At 44.1% G+C, this 18,752-nt stretch overlaps 1 protein-coding gene across 1 annotated transcript in view; it reads right to left on the bottom strand.

The window, feature by feature from the left end:
- The window catches only part of LOC120021988 (angiopoietin-2-like), a 79,897-nt gene that overhangs the window by 13,473 nt on the left and 47,672 nt on the right, over nt 1-18,752 (bottom strand). Inside the window, exon 5 of the mRNA XM_038965792.1 lies at nt 8,059-8,160. Within this exon, the coding sequence (XP_038821720.1) occupies nt 8,059-8,160 (102 nt within the window). The remainder of the gene's footprint in view (nt 1-8,058; nt 8,161-18,752) is intronic.

The raw sequence follows: 18,752 nt of genomic DNA, 5'->3' as shown, positions 1-18,752 counted from the left end.
AAGACCCATCATATCTGGCCCTGTGCCCTCTCTGATCATATATGGCCCTGTGCCCTCTCTGATCATATCTGGCCCTGTGCCCTCTCTGATCATATCTGGTCCTGTGCCCTCTCTGATCATATCTGGTCCTGTGCCCTCTCTGATCATATCTGGCCCTGTGACCTCTCTGATCATATCTGGCCCTGTGACCTCTCTGATCATATCTGGCCCTGTGCCCTCTCTGAATCGAGGCCTTGTGGCATTGAACACTTTAGCAGGATTCTTTCTCTTCACAACTGGCTACGTGACTATTGCAGCTTAATGGGAGTAACTTTATTGACCATTTCGATACCTTCTGGAAACAAAGGTCGTTTTATAAGGAGGATAGGATCCACCCAAATAATTTGGGATCCTGGATCCTTTCACAGCATTATAAGGCTGCATTGAGACAATGACTTATCAATGACCCAAGCCCAGCTCAGTTAATCTCTACCATTATGATGCTGACTTATCAGTGACCCAAGCCCAGCTCAGTTAATCTCTACCATTATGATGCTGACTTATCAGTGACCCAAGCCCAGCTCAGTTAATCTCTACCATTATGATGCTGACTTATCAGTGACCCAAGCCCAGCTCAGTTCATCTCTACCACTGAGTTGTCATAATGCTTCAGCACATGTACATTATCCCAGGGGGCGCTGGGAGACACAATGTAAGTCACCCAATTTATTTCCCCCCTGACTGCCTCTGCTGATTCTACAGCTATTGTATGCAGTAATCATGTGCCTATGAACCAGAGTTATACTGTTAGCACTGAGGCGGTGTGTCCTAGGAGGAAGTCCACTGTGTGCAGCTCAGCCTGCACTAACATAAATAGCATGAGCACATCTACTTCTGTTTCACTTCCCAGTAAAACAATGAAAACAAGTAAGCATCCCAGAAAAGTGCCCAAAATAGCCAACGTTAACATATGTAGCTTAAGAATCAAGGTTAATGACATCAATAATTTACTAATAACAGATGACATTTATATTCTGAAACTCATTTAGATGATAACTTTTCTGATAAAGTGGTAGCAATACAATTTTATAACATTTACAGAAAAGACAGAAATGCCAAAGGTGGAGGTGTTGCCGTTTTATATTCAGAGTCATATTCCTGTAAAGATTAGAGAGGATCTCATGTTAAATACTGTTGAAGTAATATGGCTACAGGTTCATCTGCCTCACCTAAAGCCCATTCTGGTGGGAAGCTGCTATAGACCACCAAGTGATAACAGTCAGTATCTGGATAATATGTGTGAAATGCTTGTTAATGTATGAGATATCAACAGAGAGGTATATTTTCTGGATGATTTCAAAATTGACTGGCTTTTATCAAGCTGCCCACTCAAGAAAAAGCTTCAAACTGTAACCAGTGCCTACAACCTGGTTCAGTTTATCAGTCAACCTACCAGGTATTTACAAACAGCACAGGAATAAAATCATCAATATCTATTGATCACATCGTTACTAATGCTGCAGAAATGTGCAAAACAAATCCATGGGATGTAGTGATCACAATATAGCAGCCATATCTAGGAAAACCACAGTTCCAAAGGCTGGGCCTAATATAGTGTACAAGAGGTCATACAAGAAGTTTTGTAGTGATTCATATGTTGATGATGTAAAGAACATTTGCTTTTGTGTGGTGTGTAATGAGGAGTAACTGTCACACCCTGGTCTGTTTCACCTGTCCTTGTGCTTGTCTCCACCCCCTCCAGGTATCACCCATCTTCCCCATAATCCCCTGGGTATTTATACCTGTGTTGTCTGTCTGTGCCAGTTTGTCTTGATTTGTCAAGTCAACCAGCGTGTTACTCTGTGGGCCTGATTTTTCATTTTCTCTGTTTGCTAGTCCTCCCGATTTTGACCCTTGCCTGCCTTGACTCTGAACCCGCCTGCCTGACCATAATGCCTGCCTGACCATTCTGCCTGCCCTGACCTCAAGCCTGCCTGACCATAATGCCTGCCTGACCATTCTGCCTGCCCTGACCTCAAGCCTGCCTGACCATAATGCCTGCCCTGACCATGCTGCCTGCCCTGACCATGCTGCCTGCCCTGACCATTCTGCATGCCCTGACCATGCTGCCTGCCCTGACCATGCTGCCTGCCCTGACCATACTGCATGCCCTGACCATGCTGCCTGCCCTGACCATGCCCTGACCATACTGCATGCCCTGACCATACTGCATGCCCTGACCATGCCCTGACCATGCTGCATGCCCTGACCATACTGCCTGCCCTGACCATGCTGCCTGCCCTGACCATGCTGCCTGCCCTGACCATTCTGCCTGCCTGACCATACTGCCTGCCCTGACCATACTGCCTGCCCTGACCATACTGCCTGCCCTGACCATACTGCCTGCCCTGACCATTCTGCCTGCCCTGACCATTCTGCCTGCCCTGACCATGCTGCATGCCCTGACCAAATAAGTCTGGCTGCACAACCGATTGGCAAACTTATTGCAAATTGAGAAATCATTTGACTAAACTGAAAAAAAGAAGAAACTACACGATGAAACAAAGATAAATGAAATAAAGAATGATAGTAAAAAGCTTTGGAGCACCTTAAAACTTATTCGGGCTAGGGGGCAGTATTTTCACGTCCGTATGAAAAGCGTGCCCAAAGTAAACTGCCTGTTACTCAGGCCCAGAAGCTAGGATATGCATATAATGGTAGATGTAGATAGGAAACACTCTGAAGTTTCTAAAACTGTTAGAATAATGTCTGTGAGTATAAAATAACTTATTTGGCAGGTGAAACCCCGAGCACAATCCAACCAGGGAAAAAATTATTTGAGGTCATTGTGTTTTTCCATATTTCAATGGGAATCCTGATTATTTAGGGCCCAGATTGCAGTTCCTATGGCTTCCACTAGATGTCAACAGTCTTTAGAAATTAGTCGATGTTTTTCTTTTGAGTAATGAAGGAGTAGTGCTGCTCTTTGTACGTGTCACTCTGAAGGGCTTTAGTCTTTTGTTGCTCGTGAACAGGAGCGCACTCTGTGTTATTTTTCTTTGGTATTGGAAACAGATTATCCCATCTTAAATTTTATCATTTATTTACATTTTAGGATACCTGAGGTTGGATTAGGAATGTTGTTTGAAATGTTTGGACCAAGTTTACAGGTAACTTATTAGATACTTTGTAGTCATATTGGGCGAGTTGGAACGGGTGTATTTCTGAATCAAATGCGCCAAATAAATTTACATTTTGGGGATATAAAGAAGGAATTTATCGAACAAAACAATCATTCATTGTGTCACGGAGACATTTGAGATTGCAAAAAGATGAAGATCTTCAAAGGTAAGGCATTTATTATATCGTTATTTCTGACTTTCGTGTCGCACCTGCCTGGTTGAAAGTGGTTTTCATGTTCATGTTGTCATTTTGTATGCGGGGCGCTGTCCTCAGATAATCGCATGGTGTGCTCTCGCCGTAAAGCCTTTTTGAAATCTGACACCGTGGCTGGATTAACAAGAAGTTAAGCTTTATTTTCATTGTATTACACTTTTATTTTCGTGAATGTTGAATATTTAAATTTCTGTAGTTTGAATTTGGAGCTCTGCAATTTCAATGGATGTTGTCAAATCTATCCCGCTAACAGGATTCGAGCGGGATTCGCGCTTAAGGGAGCTATAAGAGGTTAACTTCACTAGGGTAGGGGGCAGCATTCAGAATTTTGGATGAAAAGCGGCACCAAATTAAACTGCCTGCTACTCAGGCCCAGAAGCTAGGATTTGCATATAATTGGTAGATTTGGATAGAAAACACTCTAAAGTTTCCAAAACTGTTAAAATAATGTCTGTGGGTAGAACATAACTGATATGGCAGGTGAAAACCTGAGTAAAATCCATCCAGGAAGTGGGAAATCTGAGGTTTGTAGTTTTTCAAGTGATTGCCTATCCAATATACTGTGTCTATGGGGTCAGATTGCACTTCCTAAGGCTTCCACTAGATGTCAACAGTCTTTAGAACGTTGTTTCAGGCTTCTACTGTGAAGGGGGTGCGAATAAGAGCTATTTGAACCAGTGGTCTGGTTGAAAGCCTTTAGTTTAGTCACGCGCGCGACCGTGGGCACGAGCTCCGTTCCCTTTCATTTTTAAAGACAAAGGAATTGTCCGGTTGGAATATTATTGAAGATTTATGATAAAAACATCCTAAAGATTGATTCTATACATCATTTGACATGTTTCTACAAACTGTAATGGAACTATTTAGACTTTTCGTCTGGACTTAGTGCCCGCGCATTGTGCATTTGGATTACAGGACTAAACGCGCAAACAAAAAGGAGGTATTTGGACATAAAGATTAACTTTATCAAACAAAACGAAAATTTGTTGTCTAACATGGAGACCTGGGAGTGCCATCAGATAAAGATCATTAAAGGTCAGAGATTAATTTTAATACTATTTCTGACTTTTGTGAGCCCTCTTCTTGGCTGGAAAATGGCTGTATGGGTTTCTGTGGCTAGGTGCTGACCTAACATAATCGCATGGTGTGCTTTTGCAGTAAAGCCTTTTTGAAATCGGACACTCTGGTTGGATTTACAAGAAGTTTATATTCAAAATGGTGTATAATACTTGTATGTTTGAGGAATTTTAATTATGGGATTTCTGTTTTGTTTTTAATTGGCGCCCTGCAATTTCACTGGCTGTTGTCGAGATGAGACGCTACCGTCCCACTTGTACCAGAGAGATACATTCTCTCTCTGTGGTCTCTGGCTGGCACAGCCGTTGTCTGTTATTGCTCTTACGTGAACGTGAAGATATGAATGAGGTCTGGGAGTGTTTATTATCTGGCCAGAATGCTTGATATTACCGTAACGTTGGACTAATGTTGGTTAAACATTGTGTGGTCAGTTTGGGCAGTCAAACATTCAACACACACACACACACACACACAAACATACTGTACAGACACACACACAGACACACACAGACACACACAGACACACACAGACACACACACACACAGACACACACACACAGACACACACAGACAGACACACACAGATGCACACAGACACACACAGACAGACACAGATACACACAGACAACACGACACACACAGACACACACAGAGAGACACAGACACACACACACACACACACACACACACATACAGACACACACAGACAACACGACACACACAGACACACACATACAGACACACAGACACACAGATGCACACACACACACAGACACACACACAGACACAAACACACACAGACAGACACACAGACACACAGACACAGACACAAGTTATCTTCACTCTACAGAGGCCCATACTCCCACGCTCCAACTGGGGCCAAATATTTATCATCCACTTGTGAAAATACTCTTCCTAAAAAATTATTTGAAAATCTCTTTTGCGCTGTGGTGGCTGTCCTCTGAGTATTACATTTCTCAACCGAACTGTGGCGATTCAATCAACAACACAGAGCAGAACCTCTCGTATCCTCAGACTGTAATTTAAGTCAAGGATCTCAATGAGAAACATTAATTTCCGTGTGTAGTTTCTGTTTATCATGACTGTTGACGGCAGTGAGAACATTAAAGATAGGTTTGTGTTGAGTATTGGACAACACTGTTAATGAGTCCCAAATGGCGCCCTATTCCCTATATAGTACACTACTTTAGACCAGAGCCCTATAGAACCCTATTCCCTATGTAGTGCACTACGTTGGACCTGAGCCCTATGGACCCCTATTCCCTATGTAGTGCACTACGTTGGACCTGAGCCCTATGGCACCCTATTCCCTATGTAGTGCACTACGTTGGACCTGAGCCCTATGGACCCCCAGCACTCCACATGGTGGGCTCTCCTGACCAAATCAGAAAGGTCAGTCGGTCTGAATTGACTGATGTGAGTGTATGATCTCAGGGTGTATGAGGGGAGTATGTGATGTGTGAGGGGATCAGAGTGTGTGTGTGTGTCTCTAATGTGTGATGATTGTGTGTGGGGGTCGGACACAGACAGGGAGTTACAGAGAGAGTGCAGGTGAAACAACAGAACAGGGAGTGTCGTAGGGGAACAAGGGGTGACGGCCTATCAAAACATCCAGGGTCACAGATCTGTCTGTATCCCACGCCTCCCCAATCCTAAACCCTGTCCAACCCTCTGTCTGTATCCCACGCCTCCCCAATCCTAAACCCTGTCCAATCCTCTAATGACTGGAAGCTCCTGCCTAGTCAGAGTGATGAATTCAGGACCACTGCCCCTCCTGATCTGACATAACACTGCCCCTCCTGATCTGACATGTTATAACACTGCCCCTCCTGATCTGACATAATGTTATAACACTGCCCCTCCTGATCTGACATAATGTTATAACACTGCCCCTTTGATTCAGAGATCTTGCTTTTGAATTACAATCACAAAAAAATTGCCCAAACTAGATAGATTACATTCTACCAGACACCCTGAGAGTTTCCCCGTGTTCAAATACTGGGGGGAAACAGGTCTGACTTCATGAACACAAATGATATTAGATATTTTACTGACATCCAGGAAAATACCCTGTAAACATGTTCTACTGGTGTTGAGATGAACGTTGTCTAAAATATTCTTCCTTAACAGACACTCCTGCCTCGTAGTCAACTATTTCAATAAAAACCAGAAGAGGTCTCCGCTGACAATGACCTACCAAAGAAGACTTCTAGTGAACATACCATCTTGTGTTAAGTTCTAGTGAACATACCATCTTGTGTTAGGTTCTAGTGAACATACCATCTTGTGTTAGGTTCTAGTGAACATACCATCTTGTGTTTAGGTTCTAGTGAACATACCATCTTGTGTTTAGGTTCTAGTGAACATACCATCTTGTGTTTAAGTTCTAGTGAACATACCATCTTGTGTTTAGGTTCTAGTGAACATACCATCTTGTGTTAGGTTCTAGTGAACATACCATCTTGTGTTAGGTTCTAGTGAACATACCATCTTGTGTTAGGTTCTAGTGAACATACCATCTTGTGTTTAGGTTCTAGTGAACATACCATCTTGTGTTTAGGTTCTAGTGAACATACCATCTTGTGTTTAAGTTCTAGTGAACATACCATCTTGTGTTTAGGTTCTAGTGAACATACCATCTTGTGTTAGGTTCTAGTGAGCATACCATCTTGTGTTAGGTTCTAGTGAACATACCATCTTGTGTTTAGGTTCTAGTGAACATACCATCTTGTGTTTAAGTTCTAGTGAACATACCATCTTGTGTTAGGTTCTAGTGAACATACCATCTTGTGTTTAGGTTCTAGTGAACATACCATCTTGTGTTTAAGTTCTAGTGAACATACCATCTTGTGTTTAGGTTCTAGTGAACATACCATCTTGTGTTTAAGTTCTAGTGAACATACCATCTTGTGTTTAAGTTCTAGTGAGCATACCATCTTGTGTTTAAGTTCTAGTGAACATACCATCTTGTGTTTAGGTTCTAGTGAACATACCATCTTGTGTTAGGTTCTAGTGAACATACCATCTTGTGTTAGGTTCTAGTGAACATACCATCTTGTGTTTAGGTTCTAGTGAACATACCATCTTGTGTTTAAGTTCTAGTGAACATACCATCTTGTGTTAGGTTCTAGTGAACATACCATCTTGTGTTTAAGTTCTAGTGAACATACCATCTTGTGTTAGGTTCTAGTGACCGTACCATCTTGTGTTAGGTTCTAGTGAACGTACCATCTTGTGTTTAAGTTCTAGTGAACGTACCATCTTGTGTTTAGGTTCTAGTGAACATACCATCTTGTGTTAGGTTCTAGTGAACATACCATCTTGTGTTTAGGTTCTAGTGAACATACCATCTTGTGTTAGGTTCTAGTGAACATACCATCTTGTGTTTAAGTTCTAGTGAACATACCATCTTGTGTTTAAGTTCTAGTGAACATACCATCTTGTGTTAGGTTCTAGTGAACATACCATCTTGTGTTTAAGTTCTAGTGAACATAGCATCTTGTGTTTAAGTTCTAGTGAACATACCATCTTGTGTTTAAGTTCTAGTGAACATACCATCTTGTGTTTAGGTTCTAGTGAACGTACCATCTTGTAATCCTTCCATCCACGGTGGAAATCCACAGCTCCGTCTCTACGATGCTGCAGCACGGTCCAGCCCCCACCTCTCGTCTTCATATCACAGAACACCTGTGGAGGTAAACCCACTTCTGGTTACAGAACAGCTGAACAGGTAAACCCACTTCTGGTTACAGAACACCTGTAGAGGTAAACCCACTTCTGGTTACAGAACACCTGTAGAGGTAAACCCACTTCTGGTTACAGAACACCTGTAGAGGTAAACCCACTTCTGGTTACAGAACAGCTGAACAGGTAAACCCACTTCTGGTTACAGAACAGCTGAACAGGTAAACCCACTTCTGGTTACAGAACACCTGAACAGGTAAACCCACTTCTGGTTACAGAACAGCTGAACAGGTAAACCCACTACTGGTTACAGAACACCTGAACAGGTAAACCCACTTCTGGTTACAGAACACCTGAACAGGTAAACCCACTTCTGGTTACAGAACAGCTGAACAGGTAAACCCACTTCTGGTTACAGAACACCTGAACAGGTAAACCCACTTCTGGTTACAGAACACCTGAACAGGTAAACCCACTACTGGTTACAGAACACCTGAACAGGTAAACCCACTTCTGGTTACAGAACACCTGTAGAGGTAAACCCACTTCTGGTTACAGAACACCTGAACAGGTAAACCCACTTCTGGTTACAGAACACCTGAACAGGTAAACCCACTTCTGGTTACAGAACAGCTGAACAGGTAAACCCACTTCTGGTTACAGAACAGCTGAACAGGTAAACCCACTTCTGGTTACAGAACACCTGAACAGGTAAACCCACTTCTGGTTACAGAACAGCTGAACAGGTAAACCCACTTCTGGTTACAGAACACCTGAACAGGTAAACCCACTTCTGGTTACAGAACAGCTGAACAGGTAAACCCACTTCTGGTTACAGAACAGCTGAACAGGTAAACCCACTTCTGGTTACAGAACACCTGAACAGGTAAACCCACTACTGGTTACAGAACACCTGAACAGGTAAACCCACTTCTGGTTACAGAACACCTGAACAGGTAAACCCACTACTGGTTACAGAACACCTGAACAGGGCCCATGACATCTATATGAGTGTCTGCTGTATGTAAAGGTTTATCACTCAATGTTTTCGCTAGGAAGACCTCTGGTCACACAGAGCTTGCTCTCTCTCTCTCTAAAATATATTTATTTGACCTTTATTTAACTAGGCAGGTCAGTTAAAGAACAAATCCTTCCAACAACGATCGTTACATTATATAACTAAATTAACTAGAGATTATTGTCTTTTACTTTTTGTCTTCAGAAGTAGGTTCAGACTACACATTACTCACTCAGTGTTGTGTTGGATGGTATTTCCAGGTTTCTGCTCTTTTTCTTTTGTAGGTTTTGGTTTGTTATATGTTTTTTCTAGATAATCCTTGGTAGTAAGAATCCACTCAGGTAATTTTGTCCAAAATCAAGGTTTAATGTATGGATTTGATTTGAAGGTTTTGATGTAAAGGGTAGTATCCTGTATAAGGCCTTGTGAGAGAAAAAAAATCCAAGTTTATCTACATTTATCCAACTATAATTCAAATTTTTGCTGAAGAACTCAGGAGACATTGATGAATCTCTCTTTCTCTAAGTGTTTCAATTAAGACGACCTACGCACAGACTCACAGGGGCTGCCTGTCGGGCTGCCTGTCGGGCTGCCTGGCTTCTGTCTTCCCTGTTACCTTCAACAAACAGGGATGATGAACTGAAAATCTCCATCGTCCAAGGGGAACGACAGGAGAATGGTGGAGAGAGGGGAGAGAGTGAGGGAGGAAATCCTGACACCCAAAGGGGTAGGAAATATAGCTTTAAAGTTGTCTCAGAAGCCTGAGGGAAGGAGGGAACATGGTATTCTGGGGTTGTCATGTGACCCAGGTGAGATGGTGAAAACATCCTGTCAGAATGTTCTCTTCTCCCTAGTGGGAGTGAAGGGGGAAGAATCCAGCACTACATCCTGTCAGAATGTTCTCTTCTCCCTAGTGGGAGTGAAGGGGGAAGAATCCAGCACTACATCCTGTCAGAATGTTCTCTTCTCCCTAGTGGGAGTGAAGGGGGAAGAATCCAGCACTACATCCTGTCAGAATGTTCTCTTCTCCCTAGTGGGAGTGAAGGGGGAAGAATCCTAGCACTACATCCTGTCAGAATGTTCTCTTCTCCCTAGTGGGAGTGAAGGGGGAAGAATCCAGCACTACATCCTGTCAGAATGTTCTCTTCTCCTTAGTGGGAGTGAAGGGGGAAGAATCCTAGCACTACATCCTGTCAGAATGTTCTCTTCTCCCTAGTGGGAGTGAAGGGGGAAGAATCCCAGCACTACATCCTGTCAGAATGTTCTCTTCTCCCTAGTGGGAGTGAAGGGGGAAGAATCCTAGCACTACATCCTGTCAGAATGTTCTCTTCTCCCTAGTGGGAGTGAAGGGGGAAGAATCCAGCACTACATCCTGTCAGAATGTTCTCTTCTCCCTAGTGGGAGTGAAGGGGGAAGAATCCAGCACTACATCCTGTCAGAATGTTCTCTTCTCCCTAGTGGGAGTGAAGGGGGAAGAATCCAGCACTACATCCTGTCAGAATGTTCTCTTCTCCCTAGTGGGAGTGAAGGGGGAAGAATCCTATCACTAAATCCTGTCAGAATGTTCTCTTCTCCCTAGTGGGAGTGAAGGGGGAAGAATCCAGCACTACATCCTGTCAGAATGTTCTCTTCTCCCTAGTGGGAGTGAAGGGGGAAGAATCCTAGCACTACATCCTGTCAGAATGTTCTCTTCTCCCTAGTGGGAGTGAAGGGGGAAGAATCCTAGAGTCAGTGACCAGCACTACACCACAATGGCACACTATTTTCAATATAGTAAACTACTGTTGACCAGGACCCATAGGGTACTACTGTTGACCAGTACCCAGAGTGCATTGCTTCTGACCAGGACCCATAGTGCACTACTGTTGACCAGGACCCAAAGACATTGGAGCAACGAACCGCCCTTGCTGTCTCTGCCTGGCCGGTTCCCCTCTCTCCACTGGGATTCTCTGCCTCTAACCCTATTACAGGGGCTGAGTCACTGACTTACTGGTGCTCTTCCATGCCGTCCCTAGGAGGGGTGCGTCACTTGAGTGGGTTGAGTTACTGACGTGATCTTCCTGTCTGGGTTGCCGCCCCCCTTGGGTTGGTGCCGCGGGGGAGATCTTCGTGGGCTATACTCGGCCTTGTCTCAGGATGGTAAGTTGGTGGTTGAAGATATCCTTCTAGTGGTGTTCTGGGCTGTGTTTTGGCAAAGTGGGTGGGGTTATATCCTGCCTGGTTGGCCCTGTCCGGGGGTATCATCGGACGGGGCCACAGTGTCTCCTGACCCCTCCTGTCTCAGCCTCCAGTATTTATGCTGCAATAGTTTGTTTCGGGGGGCTAGGATCAGTCTGTTATATCTGGAGTATTTCTCCTGTCTTCTCCGGTGTCCTGTGTGAATTTAAGTATGCTCCCTCTAATTCACTCTTTCTCTCTCTCTCTCTATCTTTCTCTTCTCTCTGAGGACCTGAGCCCTAGGACCATGCCTCAGGACTACCTGGTCTGATGACTCCTTGCTGTCCCCAGTCCACCTGGCCATGCTGCTGCTCCAGTTTCAACTGTTCTGCCTGCGGCTATGGAACCCTGACCTGTTCACCGGACATGCTACCTGTCCCAGACCTGCTGTTTTCAACTCTCTAGAGACAGCAGGAGCGGTAGAGATACTCTGAATGATCGGCTATGAAAAGCCAACTGACATTTACTCCTGAGGTGCTGACTTGCTGCACCCTCTACAACCACTGTGATTATTATTATTTGACCATGCTGGTCATCTATGAACATTTGAACATATTGGCCATGTTCTGTTATAATTTCCACCAGAAGAGGACTGGCCACCCCTCATAGCCTGGTTCCTCTCTAGGTTTCTTCCTAGGTTCTGGCCTTTCTAGTGAGTATTTCCTAGCCACCGTGCATCTACACCTGCATTGCTTGCTGTTTGGGGTTTTAGGCTGGATTTCTGTACAGCACTTTGAGACATCAGCTGATGTAAGAAGGGCTCTAAAAATAATTTTAATTGATTGATTGATCATAGTGACATCATATTTACATCATAGTAACACCAAAGTAACATCATACCAACATCATATTGACAGCATAGCAACACCATAGTAACATATTGACATCATAGTAACACCATAGTAACACCATAGTAACATCATATTGACAGCATAGCAACACCATAGTAACATATTGACATCATAGTAACACCATAGTAACACCATAGTAACATCATATTGACAGCATAGCAACACCATAGTAACATATTGACATCATAGTAACACCATAGTAACACCATAGTAACATCATAGTAACACCATATTGACAGCATAGTAACATCAGATTGACATCATAGTAACATCACAGAAACAGCATAGCAACATCATATTGACATCATAGCAACATCATATTGACATCATAGTAACAGCATATTGACATCATAGTAACATCATAGCAACAGCATATTGACATCATAGCAACATCATATTAACATCATATTGACATCATAGCAACATCATAGTAACAGCATATTGACATCATAGTAACATCATAGTAACATCATAGTAACATCATAGTAACATCATATTGACATCATAGCAACAGCATATTGACATCATAGTAACATCATAGCAACAGCATATTGACATCATAGTAACAGCATATTGACATCAGATTGACATCCTAGTAACATCATATTAACATCATGGTAACATCATACAGACATCATACTGACGTCATAGTAACATCATATTGACATCACAGTATCATATTTTATTTATTTCCCCTTTATTTAACCAGGTAGGCCAGTTGAGAACAAGTTCTCATTTACAACTGCGACCTGGCCAAGATAAAGCAAAGGAGTGCGACACAAACAACAACAACAGAGTTACACATCTAGTAAAACAAACATACAGTCAATAACACAGTAGAAAAATAAGTCTATATACAATGTGAGCAAATGAGGTGAGATAAGGGAGGTAAAGGCCATAGCAACAGTATATTGCCATCATATTAACATCATATTGACACAACAGTAACATAACAGTAACATCTCTGAAGTCCAGAACCCAACTTTACTCAAATGACCACAACAAAACCTTCTGTATGTTTGTGTTGCTAGGATACAAAACAACATTCCGTCTAAATCCCAGACCCCTACAGTGGAGACACACCACCTATGGCAGAGGTGGACAACTTCCCTGTGTGTTCTCTCTATGAGAAATGTGCTCAGCGTTTCCAGTTCTTTCCCAGAGGAGTCCTCCATTCCCCATGCAAGGTCAAATAGGTCGGAGCCTTTTACGAAAACTTGGAAAAGGAAAATAAGAATATACTATGGTTATTATCTGACAAGACCAGGGCTTAGTCCCAAATGCACCTTGTACCGTATAAAATGCATTACTTTTGATGAGCAACCTATCGTCCCTGTTCAACAGAAGTACACTATTTCACTACTTAAGGGGATGGCGTGTCATTGTTGGACGAATTGTACGATATTCACACCAAGACTGTGGTCCTAGGTTCTTTTAACCAATATTCTGAATTCAGACCATGGGACCTGAAATAGATTTTTTAAATAGGTTTTTAAATAGATTTTTAAATAGATTATTTTGGAAGAAATCCAATTCCCTAAAGAGGGCATTGGATTGTGCTGAACAGTTCTGTCCTGGATATAGTCACAGGCATAAGACAGAGCCATTCTGGGCCAGATCTATTGTGTTATAATGCTGCCGCGAGCTCATCACATTTCATAGAAATAACGTTTTTAAATGATTTTACGCTGGTAAGCATATGCAATTGTTGTTGAATTTGTTTTGGTATGTGGTTTTTTTTTCCTCAAAGAAACGTACATTTCATGAAATATGATATAATATATGATATAAATAAATATAATTGTACAGGATTACATCAGCATCCTTATCTAATATCCTGTTTTATATTCTAACTTTATAACTGTGTTAGAATGTCAGTAATGTGTGTATTTCATGAAGTTCAAACCAACGATGATATCTGTGGAACAAGATAATCAAAAATGACCAACAAGCTGTTATATAGCTGGTAACCATGGCAGCGTCAAAATGCGTCAACGACCAAGGCGTTTATTATACCCTGGCCAGGTTTACGAGAGGCTTTTTTAGAAAGCAACTCGTGATTAAAACTTGTTTGCTAAACGTCCATGCCGTTTGTGTGTTGATTAAAACCTCCACGCCAGAAAAACTCACTTTGTCACAGCGGTTTGTTTTCACTAGTCAGTCGTTTGATCATCACAGACGGCTCAGTCCTTCCAACTGCATCTCACACAAATATGTGATTTTGTCTCATCGGGCCCCGTTACACACAAACAGATGCACACACACATTTAAACACACACTCTACATTAAGAATAGGGCAATTGAAACCTGCTCCAGTTTACTGCAGCAGTCACCCAGCTTGCTGCCTGGCATGGGGCTAGATGTAGAGAGAGTGTGTGTGTGTGTGTGTGTGTGTGTGTGTGTGTGTGTGTGTGTGTGTGTGTGTGTGTGTGTGTGTGTGTGTGTGTGTGTGTGGGTGTGGGTGTGTGTGAGTCTGCCATGAAGCTTAATGGTTGGATGGCAGACAGAGATTGAAAGCACCGGGGTGACGCAGCTGGTGTGACGCAAATAGTACCCTGTACCCAATGGTCCCTGGTCAGTACAGAGAGAGACAGAGAGAGAGAGAGACAGAGAGAGAGAGAGAGACAGAGAGAGAGAGAGAGAGAGAGAGAGAGAGAGACAGAGAGACAGAGAGAGAGAGAGAGAGAGAGGTGCAGGGAGAGAGAGAGAGAGAGAGAGAGAGAAAGTAGAGTTTGTGAAAAAGCTATGAATAACAAAACACCAATTTCAACAGTATTTTCTCTGAACAGAGGTCCAGGCCTCTCTAAGTCTGTGCCAGCGATGTGTCTTGTCTTCAGACTGTGAGAGCGGAGAGTGGCTGGACTGGGCCTCTTGTTGATTGTAGCGTTCTCAGACATTTCCACTCTGCCATTCACCCCCTCTCTAATGTATTACATTAAAACCCTCTGTCATTCTCCCCCTCTCTAATGTATTACATTAAAACCCTCTGTCATTCTCCCCCTCTCTAATGTATTACATTAAAACCCTCTGTCATTCTCCCCCTCTCTAATGTATTACATTAAAACCCTCTGTCATTCTCCCCCTCTCTAATGTATTACATTAAAACCCTCTGTCATTCTCCCCCTCTCTAATGTATTACATTAAAACATTCTGTCATTCTCCCCCCTCTCTAATGTATTACATTAAAACCCTCTGTCATTCTCCCCCTCTCTAATGTATTACATTAAAACCCTCTGTCATTCTCCCCCCTCTCTAATTTATTACATTAAAACCCTCTGTCATTCTCCCCCTCTCTAATGTTTTACATTAAAACCCTCTGTCATTCTCCCCCTCTCTAATGTATTACATTAAAACCCTCTGTCATTCTCCCCCTCTCTAATGTATTACATTAAAACCCTCTGTCATTCTCCCCCCTCTCTAATGTATTACATTAAAACCCTCTGTCATTCTCCCCCTCTCTAATGTATTACATTAAAACCCTCTGTCATTCTCCCCCTCTCTAATGTATTACATTAAAACACTCTGTCATTCTCCCCCTCTCTAATGTATTACATTAAAACCCTCTGCCATTCTCCCCCTCTCTAATGTATTACATTAAAACCCTCTGTCATTCTCCCCCTCTCTAATGTATTACATTAAAACCCTCTGCCATTCTCCCCCTCTCTAATGTATTACATTAAAACCCTCTGTCATTCTCCCCCTCTCTAATGTATTACATTAAAACACTCTGTCATTCTCCCCCCTCTCTAATGTATTACATTAAAACACTCTGTCATTCTCCCCCTCTCTAATGTATTACATTAAAACCCTCTGTCATTCTCCCCCCTCTCTAATGTATTACATTAAAACCCTCTGTCATTCTCCCCCTCTCTAATGTATTACATTAAAACCCTCTGTCATTCTCCCCCTCTCTAATGTATTACATTAAAACACTGTCATTCTCCCCCTCTCTAATGTATTACATTAAAACCCTCTGTCATTCTCCCCCTCTCTAATGTATTACATTAAAACACTCTGTCATTCTCCCCCCTCTCTAATGTATTAAATTAAAACCCTCTGTCATTCTCCCCCTCTCTAATGTATTACATTAAAACCCTCTGTCATTCTCCCCCTCTCTAATGTATTACATTAAAACACTCTGTCATTCTCCCCCTCTCTAATGTAGCGGCGTGGCCGCCGCTACTCTAACCTGGTGGTCCCAGCGCACACGACCCACGTGGAGTTCCAGGTCTCCGGCAGCCTCTGGAACTGCCGATCTGCGGCCAACAAGGCAGAGTTCATCTCAGCCTATGCGTCCCTCCAGTCCCTCGACTTCTTGGCACTGACGGAAACATGGATTACCACAGATAACACTGCTACTCCTACTGCTCTCTCCTCGTCGGCCCACGTGTTCTCGCACACCCCGAGAGCTTCTGGTCAGCGGGGTGGTGGCACTGGGATCCTCATCTCTCCCAAGTGGACATTCTCTCTTTCTCCCCTGACCCATCTGTCTATCGCCTCCTTTGAATTCCATGCTGTCACAGTTACCAGCCCTTTCAAGCTTAACATCCTTATCATTTATCGCCCTCCAGGTTCCCTTGGAGAGTTCATCGATGAGCTTGACGCCCTGATAAGTTCCTTTCCTGAGGATGGCTCACCTCTCACAGTTCTGGGTGACTTTAACCTCCCCACGTCTACCTTTGACTCATTCCTCTCTGCCTCCTTCTTTCCACTCCTCTCCTCTTTTGACCTCACCCTCTCACCTTCCCCCCCTACTCACAAGGCAGGCAATACGCTTGACCTCATCTTTACTAGATGCTGTTCTTCCACTAATCTCACTGCAACTCCCCTCCAAGTCTCCGACCACTACCTTGTATCCTTTTCCCTCTCGCTCTCATCCAACACTTCCCACACTGCCCCTACTCGGATGGTATCGCGCCGTCCCAACCTTCGCTCTCTCTCCCCCGCTACTCTCTCCTCTTCCATCCTATCATCTCTTCCCTCTGCTCAAACCTTCTCCAACCTATCTCCTGATTCTGCCTCCTCAACCCTCCTCTCCTCCCTTTCTGCATCCTTTGACTCTCTATGTCCCCTATCCTCCAGGCCGGCTCGGTCCTCCCCTCCTGCTCCGTGGCTCGACGACTCACTGCGAGCTCACAGAACAGGGCTCCGGGCAGCCGAGCGGAAATGGAGGAAAACTCGCCTCCCTGCGGACCTGGCATCCTTTCACTCCCTCCTCTCTACATTCTCCTCTTCTGTCTCTGCTGCTAAAGCCACTTTCTACCACTCTAAATTCCAAGCATCTGCCTCTAACCCTAGGAAGCTCTTTGCCACCTTCTCCTCCCTCCTGAATCCTCCTCCCCCTCCTCCCCCCTCCTCCCTCTCTGCAGATGACTTCGTCAACCATTTTGAAAAGAAGGTCGACGACATCCGATCCTCGTTTGCTAAGTCAAACGACACCGCTGGTTCTGCTCACACTGCCCTACCCTGTGCTTTGACCTCTTTCTCCCCTCTCTCTCCAGATGAAATCTCGCGTCTTGTGACGGCCGGCCGCCCAACAACCTGCCCGCTTGACCCTATCCCCTCCTCTCTTCTCCAGACCATTTCCGGAGACCTTCTCCCTTACCTCACCTCGCTCATCAACTCATCCTTGACCGCTGGCTACGTCCCTTCCGTCTTCAAGAGAGCGAGAGTTGCACCCCTTCTGAAAAAACCTACACTCGATCCCTCCGATGTCAACAACTACAGACCAGTATCCCTTCTTTCTTTTCTCTCCAAAACTCTTGAACGTGCCGTCCTTGGCCAGCTCTCCTGCTATCTCTCTCAGAATGACCTTCTTGATCCAAATCAGTCAGGTTTCAAGACTAGTCATTCAACTGAGACTGCTCTTCTCTGTGTCACGGAGGCGCTCCGCACTGCTAAAGCTAACTCTCTCTCCTCTGCTCTCATCCTTCTAGACCTATCGGCTGCCTTTGATACTGTGAACCATCAGATCCTCCTCTCCATCCTCTCCGAGCTGGGCATCTCCGGCGCGGCCCACGCTTGGATTGCGTCCTACCTGACAGGTCGCTCCTACCAGGTGGCGTGGCGAGAATCTGTCTCCGCATCACGTGCTCTCACCACTGGTGTCCCCCAGGGCTCTGTTCTAGGCCCTCTCCTATTCTCGCTATACACCAAGTCACTTGGCTCTGTCATATCCTCACATGGTCTCTCCTATCATTGCTATGCAGACGACACACAATTAATCTTCTCCTTTCCCCCCTCTGATAACCAGGTGGCGAATCGCATCTCTGCATGTCTGGCAGACATATCAGTGTGGATGACGGATCACCACCTCAAGCTGAACCTCGGCAAGACGGAGCTGCTCTTCCTCCCGGGGAAGGACTGCCCGTTCCATGATCTCGCCATCACGGTTGACAACTCCATTGTGTCCTCCTCCCAGAGTGCTAAGAACCTTGGCGTGATCCTGGACAACACCCTGTCGTTCTCAACTCACATCAAGGCGGTGACCCGTTCCTGTAGGTTCATGC

The sequence above is a fragment of the Salvelinus namaycush genome, chromosome 27 (assembly GCF_016432855.1).
Source record: "Salvelinus namaycush isolate Seneca chromosome 27, SaNama_1.0, whole genome shotgun sequence".
Classification (NCBI taxonomy): domain Eukaryota; kingdom Metazoa; phylum Chordata; class Actinopteri; order Salmoniformes; family Salmonidae; genus Salvelinus; species Salvelinus namaycush.
Note: the sequence above shows the minus strand (reverse complement) of the source record. Positions and strands in the feature narration are given on the sequence as shown.